This window comes from Zootoca vivipara, chromosome 7 (assembly GCF_965207765.1).
Source record: "Zootoca vivipara chromosome 7, rZooViv2.hap1.1, whole genome shotgun sequence".
NCBI lineage: Eukaryota > Metazoa > Chordata > Lepidosauria > Squamata > Lacertidae > Zootoca > Zootoca vivipara.
In genome coordinates, this window is record NC_142590.1 from 34,462,993 (window position 1) to 34,475,010 (window position 12,018).

Consider the following 12,018-nt stretch of genomic DNA (forward strand, 5'->3'; position numbering starts at 1 on the left):
AAAAGCAAAAACAAGGCACAGACAGGATGTTGAACAAAATCTCATCTGCTTTCCGAATAGGAGAACAAAACGCATTGCCCATTTTGTTTTGCTGCTTTTCTCCTATTCTGGCTGCCTTTTGACTTTCTTTATTCGGGGATGGGAGTTCCTGCTGAGCTACTGCTCATGCCACCAAGTGTAAGGTGGCACAACACAGGGAAACAAGCAAACTTCCTATCCACAGCACTGTATCCATTGCAATACAGTAAAGCGAAAGACAACTTCGCATGTTTTGCTGCTATAAAAGCTAGAGAGGAGTGCTCTTACTTAACTCCCTCCAGCCCACAATCCCTCCTAGAACTTTCAAGACTTCTGTTTCTGCATGTGTTCCCTGTAAACCAATTATAGAGACGTCCCCTCTCTCCCACTATCTCAGGAGCTGAATGACGATACCGTACCTACCCACCTGGGTCACTTATCATTACCTGCAAAGTTCTGGAATCTTATTATTCCCAACATTAATGGGGGGGGGACTCTCCCCCTTTTTCTTCCACTTTGGAGAGGATGCCTCCCTCCCAGCCCAGTCGCCTCCGTTATCCCTGGCAAGTTCTAAATTACTTCTTCGCTGCCTAGAGACTATGCACCCCCGGGACATCTTTTCTCTCCCCACGGGCTCCCGTCACGCCTGAAGAGTGGGGCTCCTTGAGTGACCAACTCTGCGTGACCAAGCTCCTTCCACAGCTGCAGCCCATTAGCTCTCGGCTCCAGCAGCCCCGGGGAAAGCGGGGGGCCCGTGGCTCGTCCTCCTCTCCCCCCCCGCCCCTCCGAGGGCTCTGCCCCGGGCTGCATTCCCCACGGGCCGCGAGGGAAGGGAAGAAATGGGAGAGGGGCGTTTCGCTCACCTGGCTGCTGCTCTCGGCGGGCAGGTTCCTCAGCAGGATCTTGCGCCTGTTGCTCAGCTCCCGCCTGGTTCCGCGCAGCCTGCGGGCGATCTCCTCGGGGGCCAGAGCGCAAGGCGTCCCCGCTGCCGCCGCCTCCCCCAGAGTCCCGGGCAGCTCGGCGCCGCTGGACCCCGACGATGCCGCCATCTTGCCGGCCCGGACGCGAACGCAGCTCTCACACCGCCCGGGGGGTGGAGGCAGCGAGTGGGGGAAGAGTGTCAGTCGGGGCGGGCTGGGCTTGGGTCTGGGGCGGCGGCGGCAGGGGGCGGGAGCCTCGGGAGGAGGGAGCTGGGCGCCACCCCTCACGCAGGACTAAGCAGCCACGCTGCATACAAAGAGAGGAGAGGACGGTCTCGGCCGCCTCCGCCTTCCCCTCGCGCCCCCCGACATGCCCCCTAACCTCTGAAGTACATCACTGCACTCTTGCTGCCTCTGCTTCGCCTCAGAATCACGCCCAACCACAGACAGAGGGTTGCTTTGCGTTGTTGGGTTTTGGTTGGGTCTTTTTTCGGTCGAAAGAAAAGGATAACACACTTTTGCTAGGTTGCTTAAAGAACAAACGCCGTTGTTTTCGGAAGCAGGCGCGGCTGCTCTTATTTGGAGCAGCGCTGTGAGCCAAGCGAGCACGACTAGCTAGCAAGGCTGCTCTGCTCTCCTTTCCCCTTTGCTAACCCTTTAATTAATAAATAGCCGGGTTTTCTACCTAGAGCAGCTGCGTAAGAGCGCGCGAAGTGGAAAGCAAAGGGCAAATCGCCAGCAATGTTGAGATGCGACGGGGCGGCAGGGCGGGGGGAGCGTTGCCTGATGCGCTGCGTAAGCAGCTCGCAGAAAACGGGGCGAATTGAAATGGAAGTGAGTTAGGCTACAGTCATATGCATACTTGTTTGGAAGAAGTACGTCTCATTGAACTCCAAAAGATTTACTTCGGCAGGCAGGCATACAATGCACCGTTTGGCCAGAACGTGGTGTTAACAATGGCACTCTAAAAGCCATTTCTCGTGCGCGTTAGGAGTCGAGAGAGCTACTGGAGTTCCTCGCAGGAAGGGCGGAGTGTGAAAAGCAAATAAAACTTACTTGCCGTTAGGGATCTTTCTTTTCTGCTTTTGCTTTGTGCTTTCCTATGGGGGCATGGAGTTTGCATGAGGTCTAAAGAGCTTTCCAGACACTTTATTTAGCCACGTTTAACAGCCTCTGTAGAAAAAACTAGGGGCATAAAATGTAAAACAAATTTTGTGTTTTAGAAATCTGGACCTTTTGTATTTTGTTTAATAAATGTTTCTTGATTTTTATTTTTATTTTTGCATTGCTCTGCTGCTTGCTGCCCTTCGCTCATTTGGGACAGGATACAAATTTATTAAAAAATAAATATTATTGCCGTTTAAAATGACTTTCTTGGTTAACTAAATAAAAATTAAAAATCGCAAAAATAAATATCTTTAAAAAATCTCAGGAAAAGGAGAAAGAAACGAAACTGACCCAGAAGTTAAAAACACAAAGGACATAAAAATCTTGTTTGGTTTCAACAGCCACCAGGTCAACTGGATAAAAATAAAATAAACAGATGGGGTCAGAATGAAGAACTCCTGTTGAGTAGAGAAATTCCACCCCGCCTTGTGACCCTCCCAGTTCTACTTCTGCCACCCACTAACAATGGAGTAACACAAAGGTCACTCTGCCAGTTCAGTACAAACATGTCCCTTGAAAGAGAGCTTGCCAGTAGCAGTCAAGCAAATAGCCCTGAAACTTGGCATTTGGGTGGTGGGATCAGCCAGCCCAGCATCTTACTACCATCATGCAACAAACATCAGGCCCAATCACTGCTTCAGCAAGCTTGCTGCATGGTCTGCCCCCCACTTTCTGCCCGAGCTACTAGGCAAGGCAGGGCTGTGGATGTGACACTAGCTCAGGCATCCCCAAACTGCGGGCCTCCAGATGTGTGGGCATACAACTCCCCATGATCCCTAGCTAAGAGGACCAGTGGTCAGGGATGATGGGAATTATAGTCCAAAACATCTGGAGGAGCAAAGTTTGGGGGTGCCTGCACCAGCTCCATTGATCTGTATAGCCCCACTGATGGTAGGGGGAAGTTTGGATTCTGCCCTCTTCTGTTTTATGGTCTAAAAATACCAACAAAACAGTTCTATAGCAAAATCAATATTTCCCCCACCTTTCAATTAACTTGTTCATGAAAGTTAATAACTAAAATGAATGTTAAGGATTCCCTGTACTATTGGCTCCATATGAGCAGCAGTTGTTAGCAGTATTTCCTGGGAAATCATTAGTCACACATTGTAGCTGACTCCTTTAGTTAAAGGTTGCTGAATCCTCCATATTGGAATTGCTATAAATAAACCTGATTGCGCTTTACTTAAACGCCAGGCCTGGGCAATACAATCTATAACATCCCATCATAGACTGCTTGGTTCCACACTTAATTACCCCTTCACTTTCTACAGCTGCAAGTTGTATTTGGGCTGCATTTTTTGTATTTCCAGTTGCACTAAACGTTTGCACATTGGTAAAGACCGACACATATCTGCAGGCTTTGTCTGACAAACTAGACCGATTAATGGTCTGATCCTGTGATTGGCTGCATGAGCAAGCCAGTATTTAAAATAAGTAAAACTTACGACGATGGGGTGTTGCACTGAAATGATTAGTTAACCCAGGATAGGTGTACACAGTAACTTAGTTGGTGCCCCTATGAGTTGATGGTGCTGCCGCTACTGCAAGTATGGCATGCATGGTTTAAGTACTTCATGCAAAGTTTTTGCACAGAGCTGATATATTAGGTTATCGCAAAGGGAAATGGCCACCAGTTCTATTTGCCCTCTGACCTAATGTCACTTTGTCAGCACATCTTGCGTCTCAGATATTTGCCAGTTTCCTTTTGCAATGTGACTGAAGGTGACAATCAGCGTAACAGGAAAAACTTGCCCCACTTGCAAGTGCAGAACTCCGCTCCCTGCAGTTTGCAACTGAGCAATGACTTCACTGATTTATTTATGTAGTCAATTGATATATCACTTAATTTTGACTGGCTCTAAGTGGTGTACAAGTAACTCAGTACAATAATGATAAATAGCAGGACCATATCATAGGACCAGGACCATGAGGTCAAAACACAGTATCCCAATGCTACTCTCTGGACAGAACTCTGTAGGCAACCCTGTAGCCACTGTAAAACAGTACCCAATACCCATCCCACGGAGCCAGTCCAGGAGGATACCATGGTTAAGGGTACCAAAAGCCACAAGAGACTGAGAAGCAGACGCACAGATCTGTTACCTCTGTCCCACTCTCAACACAGATAATCCATCATGATGACCGATTAGGGCACAAGTATCAGAAGTCTTCTGCTTCTGCTTCTGCTCTCTCTTTTGCTATATTTGTATAAAAGCCAAGAGACTCTGAGATACTACCCATCCATTCTGGGCAAGACAAACAGCAGTGCAGTTCAAATTATGTTCATCCCAGAACACAGTTGACTAAGAGATTTGAACATATAAGAAAGCTACTATAAGGGGAAAAAAATCTGTAATGTACTCACAACATATTAAGTTTGTAACCTGCTGGATCATTAAAATCTGTTTGTGTGTATCCTGAGCCTTATTGCACAAACACACCTTATATAGCTGGTTTTACAATATTTATGTAGGTATGGAAACGACCTCTGTTAAGATTCCAAAACATCATAAAAGGTAAAGTAGTAGTCATTAAAAAGAATCAAAGAATGCAACAACATCTGCCCATTTCATGAGCTGTAGTGCTTGTCTGGAGTGGTGAACAGCCATTAAATGCTTGAAGGACATTACTGTGAAATATTGTGATGCTACTGCATTATGGTTAGGCATAGCTACTCAACAGAAATCTTCAAATAAATGAATGGAAAACCAGAAGTGGTTCTTCTCTGGCTCAAATGATCCAGAATCATGGAGGATAAATTATTTGATTACTTCCCTGAAGTATGGTGACCAGTTTAAAAATGGACTGCACAGCAGCTCCCAACTTGAGTTCAGTCATCTGAACTTCTTCTATAGCAGTTGGCAACCCAGTTGAATAAGGATAGAGAAACAATGAGAGGGGGAAAGTGGGCATTTTCAGTAGAGCAAGCAGTGTGAGACACTGGAGGTAGGATGGCCTTTTAAAACAAGGTGTGAGTACAGTGAGAAGTGAGTTCAGAAAGGCTCTGTTGTACTAGCTTGTTGGTGTTAGCTTCTATGTTGTACCCACCATTGCTATTCCTCCTTGTTAAACTGCTTGTTGTTGTTGCTGCTGCTGCTGTTTTGAAAAATACTCAGTGCCCCTCCAACACCATTTATGCAAACTTATCGCTCTTCCATTTCTCAGCTACCTCCTGCGAGACGAATAACAGATGTGGAATCCTCCAATATTCCATAGTGCCTTTACAGACTGTACTTCACTCCTGGTGCCATGTGTTGTCTTCAATGTGAAGTTTCAGCTTCCATGTAGTAAATTATTAACAATCAAACACGCGTATACTGACAACACCCACTGCCTGACTTTAATCTTCTCCAACACAACAAGCTGTCAGGCGTGCTCTTAAAAGATACAAGAGCCTAGGTCATCATGGGATGTGTGCACAAAGGGGGCTGCAGAATATGAAAAAGGATGAGGCATGGCAATATGGGATAGTCTGTGTGCAAGAGAGAGCCGAGAAAAGCCAGGAGGAGGGCAAGGGAGGGTGACTGTGATAATGGGGTTTGTATGCAAAGGGGGTTGCAGAAAAAGAAAGGGGGGAGGCATGGAAATGGGGGGTGAAGATGAAAGCAGATGCATGAAAATGTATGCAGGATATATTCAGCTGGGTTGCCCAGTGGCGCAATACAAAAATGGTTACTCTTTTAGGGTGTAAAGAATTGCTGTGCCTTGGTTTTCAAATTGCTAGGCCTTTGGCTTTGACCCAGAAAATTGTAAGCACATGGGCTTTTTATAGACAACTACAGGAAGTCTAAGATCCATTTCAGCACATTTCTTTTCACTTGATATATAATGACGAGTACCCTGTGGAACCCAGGTTTTCTGCATTATAGCAATGGCTTTTAATTCCTGGGCTAAAACAAATCTACACTGTGTGCCTAGAAAACTCTCTAGTCCAGAGTTTAATAGCAGCAAAGTTTCCCACCCTAAATTTTCAATGTATAAATATCTCTTTTTAATCAGCATTAAGTCTGGGGGGGGGGAATATTGTCTGCTATTGCTCATACAGAGCGCACAGTAAAATTACCCTCTATCCTTTGATGCCACAATCCATAGTAGAGCAACTTATTTAATTGCACAAAATAATGAGCAATATATTGAGTTCTGCAGATTAATCAGGCTGAGTGTTGAGTAAGGGGCTTGCTCCTGGAACCATTAAGAGTGTATTATTACCAATCTTAAAATGGTGTGTGGAAGCACCTAGGCTCTTCTAGGTGCTGTGCAGATTTCAGATAACACTCAGGGATGACTGGATGAAGAAACATGCAAAAGTCAACTACTCATTTAAAAATAACAATAAAATCTAGCTACCTTCTAGATCTCAAGTAAAAAAAAGAGAGGATAATTTAACAGTAGTGACACAAAGTTAAATCTAGCTATGCCTTTAATGCCCCTATGAAGTAGAAAAATCCTGAAACGTGCTTATTAATAGGACTTAATTGTCAGAAGTACAGATAGGCAGGCAGCAAATACCAGATAAAGAGCATGTGATCTTTAAAGTTAAAGCAGAGCCAGCAAAAGCCAAGGTTTTAATCCAGACTAATGAGTCCCCTTCTGTGACCTTGATCTGTAGCCAACATGGGTCTCCTTAGCCAACATATCTCTTCAATTCAACCCATTCTGAAGATGAGAACAGAATGCCAGAAGTCTATGGCATCGGCTATCCTGGAAGAAAAGTTAAAAGCATTTGTTTACTATTATTGTTACATGTTAAGTGTGGGCCAATTGTAGTTAAGCACTACCAGTACTGGGATAAAACAGATGATAATGTGATGCATGGAGTAGGTGGGATTCAGAGTTCCTGTAAGTGGAATGTCACTCATGGGGCATTCTCACCTGAGGGAGGGAAAGGTGAGTTTCATCAAATTCTCCTCCTTTCTACAGTGCTCTGTAGCACCTGAAAGCCTAGGGGATAGGCAACAGTCTTATACTCAGACCATAGGGTCCATTTAGTTAAGTATTGGCTCACATGAATTTCAGAGGACGTTCTTAGTCCTACCTGGAGAGGTTCGGGATTGAACCTGGGAGTTTCTGCATGCAAATAACGTGCTCTGCTACTGAGCTATGGCCTGTCCTTGCCACCACATGCACCACCTGAGAGGTGAATGTTCCACCCCTCTAGCAGGGATGCTCCTCGTGGCCGAATTCTATGCTGCTTTCTTCTGGGAAAACTTTCCTCAACCTGATGCCCTCTAGATATTATTTACTACAAATCCCATCAGCCCCAGCCAGATGGTAGTTGAGTTCCAAACATTTGGAGGGCACCAGGTTGGGGGTGGCTGCTCTGGGATATAAACACTGCTGGAAAAGCTGCACGCTGTGCTATTTCATCAACAATATGCAAGAACCAACCAGAACAAAGTCCATATTTGAACAGTCTCTGCAAACTGACCTCACGGCTACATCAGATTTTTTCTTCATTCTAGTTACCCCCATTTTTTTGTAAAAGCTTGTTTGACGAAGAGAACAGGATAACTCAAAGGACTTCTGTGACATTTTGGTTGGTTCAAAAAAATGATATTGCCCAATTGTGGGTTTTGGAGTACTTTTAAAGTGTGTTAGTGTAACAAAAGCTTTGCACATGTGGCAGTGAGCATACTGTGCGTATCGAAATTTGTAGCTTCTGGATTGATGAGGACATGTGTAAAAAGTATAAAGCTGAGCAGCGGATGGATCAGGTGAACCAGACCTGTTAAACCTAAGAGGCTGGCCAGAAAACTTTCACCCTAGTTCTTAGTAAATCCCCTTCCCAACCCACTTCAGATTTCCCGAGTTCACTGGCTTTCCATCAATTTATTATTTAGTATAAATTTATTCTTTTTCTTGGCTTATGCTCCTTTCTCCCCCTCCTTCGCCTCCAGGACACCGCAAGATTGCAATGCAGTTGCCCATGTGCCTCCCCCTTTCCCTCGGTAACAGAAAGGAGTAAGGTCATTTCAAACTCTCTGTTGATGCACCAAGAACTGCCCTTGATGAGGCTCAGCCTGCCCACTCAATATGGCACTGATTTAGTAATGCTAATTTGTTCTCACCCTTCTCAACTGCAATACCTGTTTCAGAGTTGATAAAAGTCTGAAATAAAAAAAATTCCTTCAGTAGCACCTTAAAGACCAACTAAGTTTTTATTTTGGTATGAGCTTTCGTGTGCATGCACACTTCTTCAGATACAGTGAAATGGAAGTTTCCAGGCACTTATGTAGAGAAGGGGTGGGGAGGGGTGGGGATGGGGAGGGGGGATCACTCAGAAGGGTGGTGGAAATGGGTGATTGACTGACTGATAGCTGTTGATGACCGCAAACGACTGCAAATGGTTTTGCATGAAAAAGCAAGGGTTGAGATGGCTGAAGATCGCTTATCATGTATAATGAGATAAAAATCCGATATCTCTGTTCAAACCAGGTCCCTCCATGGTTTTGAGCTTGGTGATAAGTTGCAATTCAGCAACTTCTCTTTCCAGTCTATTTCTGAAATTCTTTTGTAGTAAGACAGCTACTACAAAAGAATTTCAGAAATAGACTGGAAAGAGAAGTTGCTGAATTGCAACTTATCACCAAGCTCAAAACCATGGAGGGACCTGGTTTGAACAGAGATATCGGATTTTTATCTCATTATACATGATAAGCGATCTTCAGCCATCTCAACCCTTGCTTTTTCATGCAAAACCATTTGCAGTCGTTTGCGGTCATCAACAGCTATCAGTCAGTCAATCACCCATTTCCACCACCCTTCTGAGTGATCCCCCCTCCCCATCCCCACCCCTCCCCACCCCTTCTCTACATAAGTGCCTGGAAACTTCCATTTCACTGTATCTGAAGAAGTGTGCATGCACACGAAAGCTCATACCAAAATAAAAACTTAGTTGGTCTTTAAGGTGCTACTGAAGGAATTTTTTTTATTTTACTTCGATCCAGACCAAAAGTCTGAAAGATACACATCTCCATCATTGTGGATGGCAGGAATGGATCCAAGCTGCATACTGCACAAGTGTAGGGTATACTGTACATTTCCAGGCTGTTCTCTCCCTCTCTCTCTCTCTCTCTCCCCCCCCCTCTCACACACACACCCAGAGAGAGACACCAACAGAGGTTAGCTCTTTTGTCATGTGCCTCTGTTGTGTATTTGCAGCTGCTCTCCTTGCAAGGAGAGACCATGTCAGTCCATGTTACTGGATTCCTGTAACGTCCACACATATCAGAAATTGGTGCCTTCCACATGCACTCTCCACAGCAATATTTCATGAAGTTTTGAGTTTGAAAAGTGAGACACGAAGATGACACAGTTGGAGGAAATGACCTAATGTTTGAAGACTCTACGCAATCTACTTCTGAGCTGAAATGAGAATTTGCTGAAACAAAGTTATGTCCAGTTATGTCAAAAGGAACATTCCAAAAGTGAACTCAACAGACCCATACTTTATATACAGTTTATTCCACTAGAGGTTGTAATTTTATACATAGTATAAAGGGGATCCTGGTAGCACAAGCATCCTTACTTTACCATACTGCTTAAGAACCATTTTTTACATATTAGGTATTAGGTACCCTATCATTAAAAAAATACCTAGAGATCTTGTAAAAAAAAAAAACACAACCAAACCAAAGCCCTACATATAAATGGATGTTTATCATATGCACAGTGCAAGAATGTTTTCATAATATTTGAATCACAATGAACAAAATGCTGTGATTTAAAACTAATTGAAAATTATGATGGCTCACGTGGCACCCATCAGATGATGCTAATCACTAAAGCAGTATTAAATTCCAGATAAAGGTGACAATGGGCTCATCATTAGGGTTCCAAAGTAAACCTTTCACAATGCCCCAAAACTTTACAAAGCTTCCCATCTACCTCCCCATGGTTTGACCTATCCATGTAGTGAATGTGAAAAGGGTCAGAAACAACAGACCATTGGGGTGGAAACCAACTGGTGCCCTTACACTCAGGGAAGGGCTTTTGATCCAGCAGACACCTGCCGCAATAGAATCCCACCACCACCAAATCATCCTTACACCATCTTATAGGTAAAAGGTAAAGGGCCCCTGGGCGGTTAAGTCCAGTCAAAGGCGACTATGGGGTTGCGGCACTCATCTCACTTCAGACCGAGGGAGCCAGCATTTGTCCGCAGACAGCTTTCCGGGTCACGTGGCCAGCATGACTGAACCACTTCTGGCGCAATGGAACACCGTGACGAAGCTAGAGTGTATGGAAATGCTGTTTACCTTCCCGCGGCAGTAGTACCTATTTATCTACTTGCACTGGCATGCTTTCGAACTGCAAAGTTGGCAGGAGCTGGGACAGAGCAACGGGATCTCACCCCGTTGTGGGGATTTGAACCACTAACCTTCTAATCGGCATGCCTAAGAGGCTCAGTGGTTTAGACCACAGCGCCACCCGCGTCCCTATAACAGCATCCTATACCCTGTTCTGCAGGGTTTCCCAACAGTCTAGAGCTAACTTCAGGGGTCACTAGGGCCGGGGTAGGGAGAGGGGGGATTAGCAGAAATTGCTTCTCCTCTTCTCCTCCAATCAGAGGTGTCCACTGAATCACCATCCCTTCCACAAACATAAGGTCACCAAGTGAATTCAACCCATTATTGTTTTTTATTTCGCCAGTCATGAATAGTGTTTAAACACTGCATTATCACTGCGCATGGAAGCAAATCCTGCCCAGATTTGAGAATGAACAGGATGTAGTGTGTGTGGGAGGATTCCTCAGTGCTTTAGCCAGGAGGCTTGATATCCCTCCTCCCCACGTTAAAATATATATTTATATATAAAAATACTGTGTTATAAACCATCTTCAAAGTGTACAAAATGACCATGGAAACCAAACCTCAATCATGTAAACAAATCAGCTCACAATTTCTTCATTTTCCCTTTATAGCATGGTGATGGGGGAAGAGGAGGAGGAGGAGAATATCCCATTCAAAAGGGTGGCAAGTCTTCTTGAAAAGAACCACAACTTCACCAACACAAATAAAACATAGACTGCATTCATGGAGAGCGACTGATGCCTTTTTTTTTTTTAAAAAAAATCTTCCTCTCCCTCAGAGTTCATGAATGTTTTGAGTTCAATAAATAGTACAAAAATAATCCTTTATTTAAAAAATCTTGAGATGCACTGTCCCAGGTCCCATACAGCAATTTGTAAGTGAAAGGAATGTTTTTTTCTTTCTTTAAAAAAAACCAACAACCCACAAAAAAGCTTCAACAAATGGAAACCTCGTGGCAATGTCTATTTCTGGAACTGGCACTTTCTTTGTTTCTGGCTGCAAAGATTTCTGTTCTTCCAGTTAAGGAAATAAACTCTCTCTCTCTTTCTCTCTCCTTTGTCTGAGTGCACTCTTTTCTTGGCTCAGACCAACAGGGTTCAAAAGGCTCCGTTTACTGTATAAACCTTCCTTCCTGTGTTTGGAGGCCGAACATTCCTACTATTCCATTTTTATTGAATGTTATGGCAGGTTTATTCATCATGCTAATTTCTCTTCCACTTCAGAGCCAACCTTACATTTTGGAAATGCAAAGTTTTCATGTGAAACGAGTTAAGTCAAAACCATGCCTCGTAACGGTATAAACGTCAAGTCTCCTCTCAGCTGCATTTTTTTCCTCCCAAGGGCCAGAGGTCATTAGCATTCCGCATCTACAGTATGTACTGTGACCGCAGCCTGTAAGTGGTGACTGTGATGAAGTGCTGGGTGATGCAACCTGTAGTGGTGGAACTTGTGGCTCAAGAGGGCAGCAGTCTGAGGAGGGGTATCCAGGTCTAAATCTTCATCATGATTGCCCACGTCTACACCAGCTGACAATGGGTCATTGTTGCAGGGAGGGTTTTCACTGTCTTCCTGAGGACTCATAGTACTGTAGCCTGGAAAAT

The 12,018-nt window shown here is 44.5% G+C and overlaps 2 protein-coding genes across 11 annotated transcripts in view; both read right to left on the reverse strand.

The window, feature by feature from the left end:
• Positions 1 to 1,678, reverse strand: part of RAVER2 (ribonucleoprotein, PTB binding 2) — a 42,704-nt gene extending 41,026 nt beyond the window's left edge. For 5 of the 10 annotated variants that reach the window (XM_088673945.1, XM_060276837.2, XM_060276835.2 and 2 more), the window contains exon 1: positions 882 to 1,569. In XM_088673945.1, coding sequence (XP_088530071.1) covers positions 882 to 1,067 — 186 coding nt within the window. In that variant the 5' untranslated portion in view covers positions 1,068 to 1,569. Of the gene's footprint in view, positions 1 to 881 lie in introns of all 10 variants that reach the window. The other 5 variants (XM_088673947.1, XM_088673946.1, XM_088673944.1 and 2 more) reach the window with 4 other exon arrangements.
• Positions 1,679 to 9,550: 7,872 nt separating this feature from the next.
• The window catches only part of CACHD1 (cache domain containing 1), a 124,136-nt gene continuing 121,668 nt past the window's right edge, over positions 9,551 to 12,018 (reverse strand). The window contains exon 27 of the mRNA XM_035121480.3: positions 9,551 to 12,009. Coding sequence (XP_034977371.1) covers positions 11,771 to 12,009 — 239 coding nt within the window. The 3' untranslated portion in view covers positions 9,551 to 11,770. The remainder of the gene's footprint in view (positions 12,010 to 12,018) is intronic.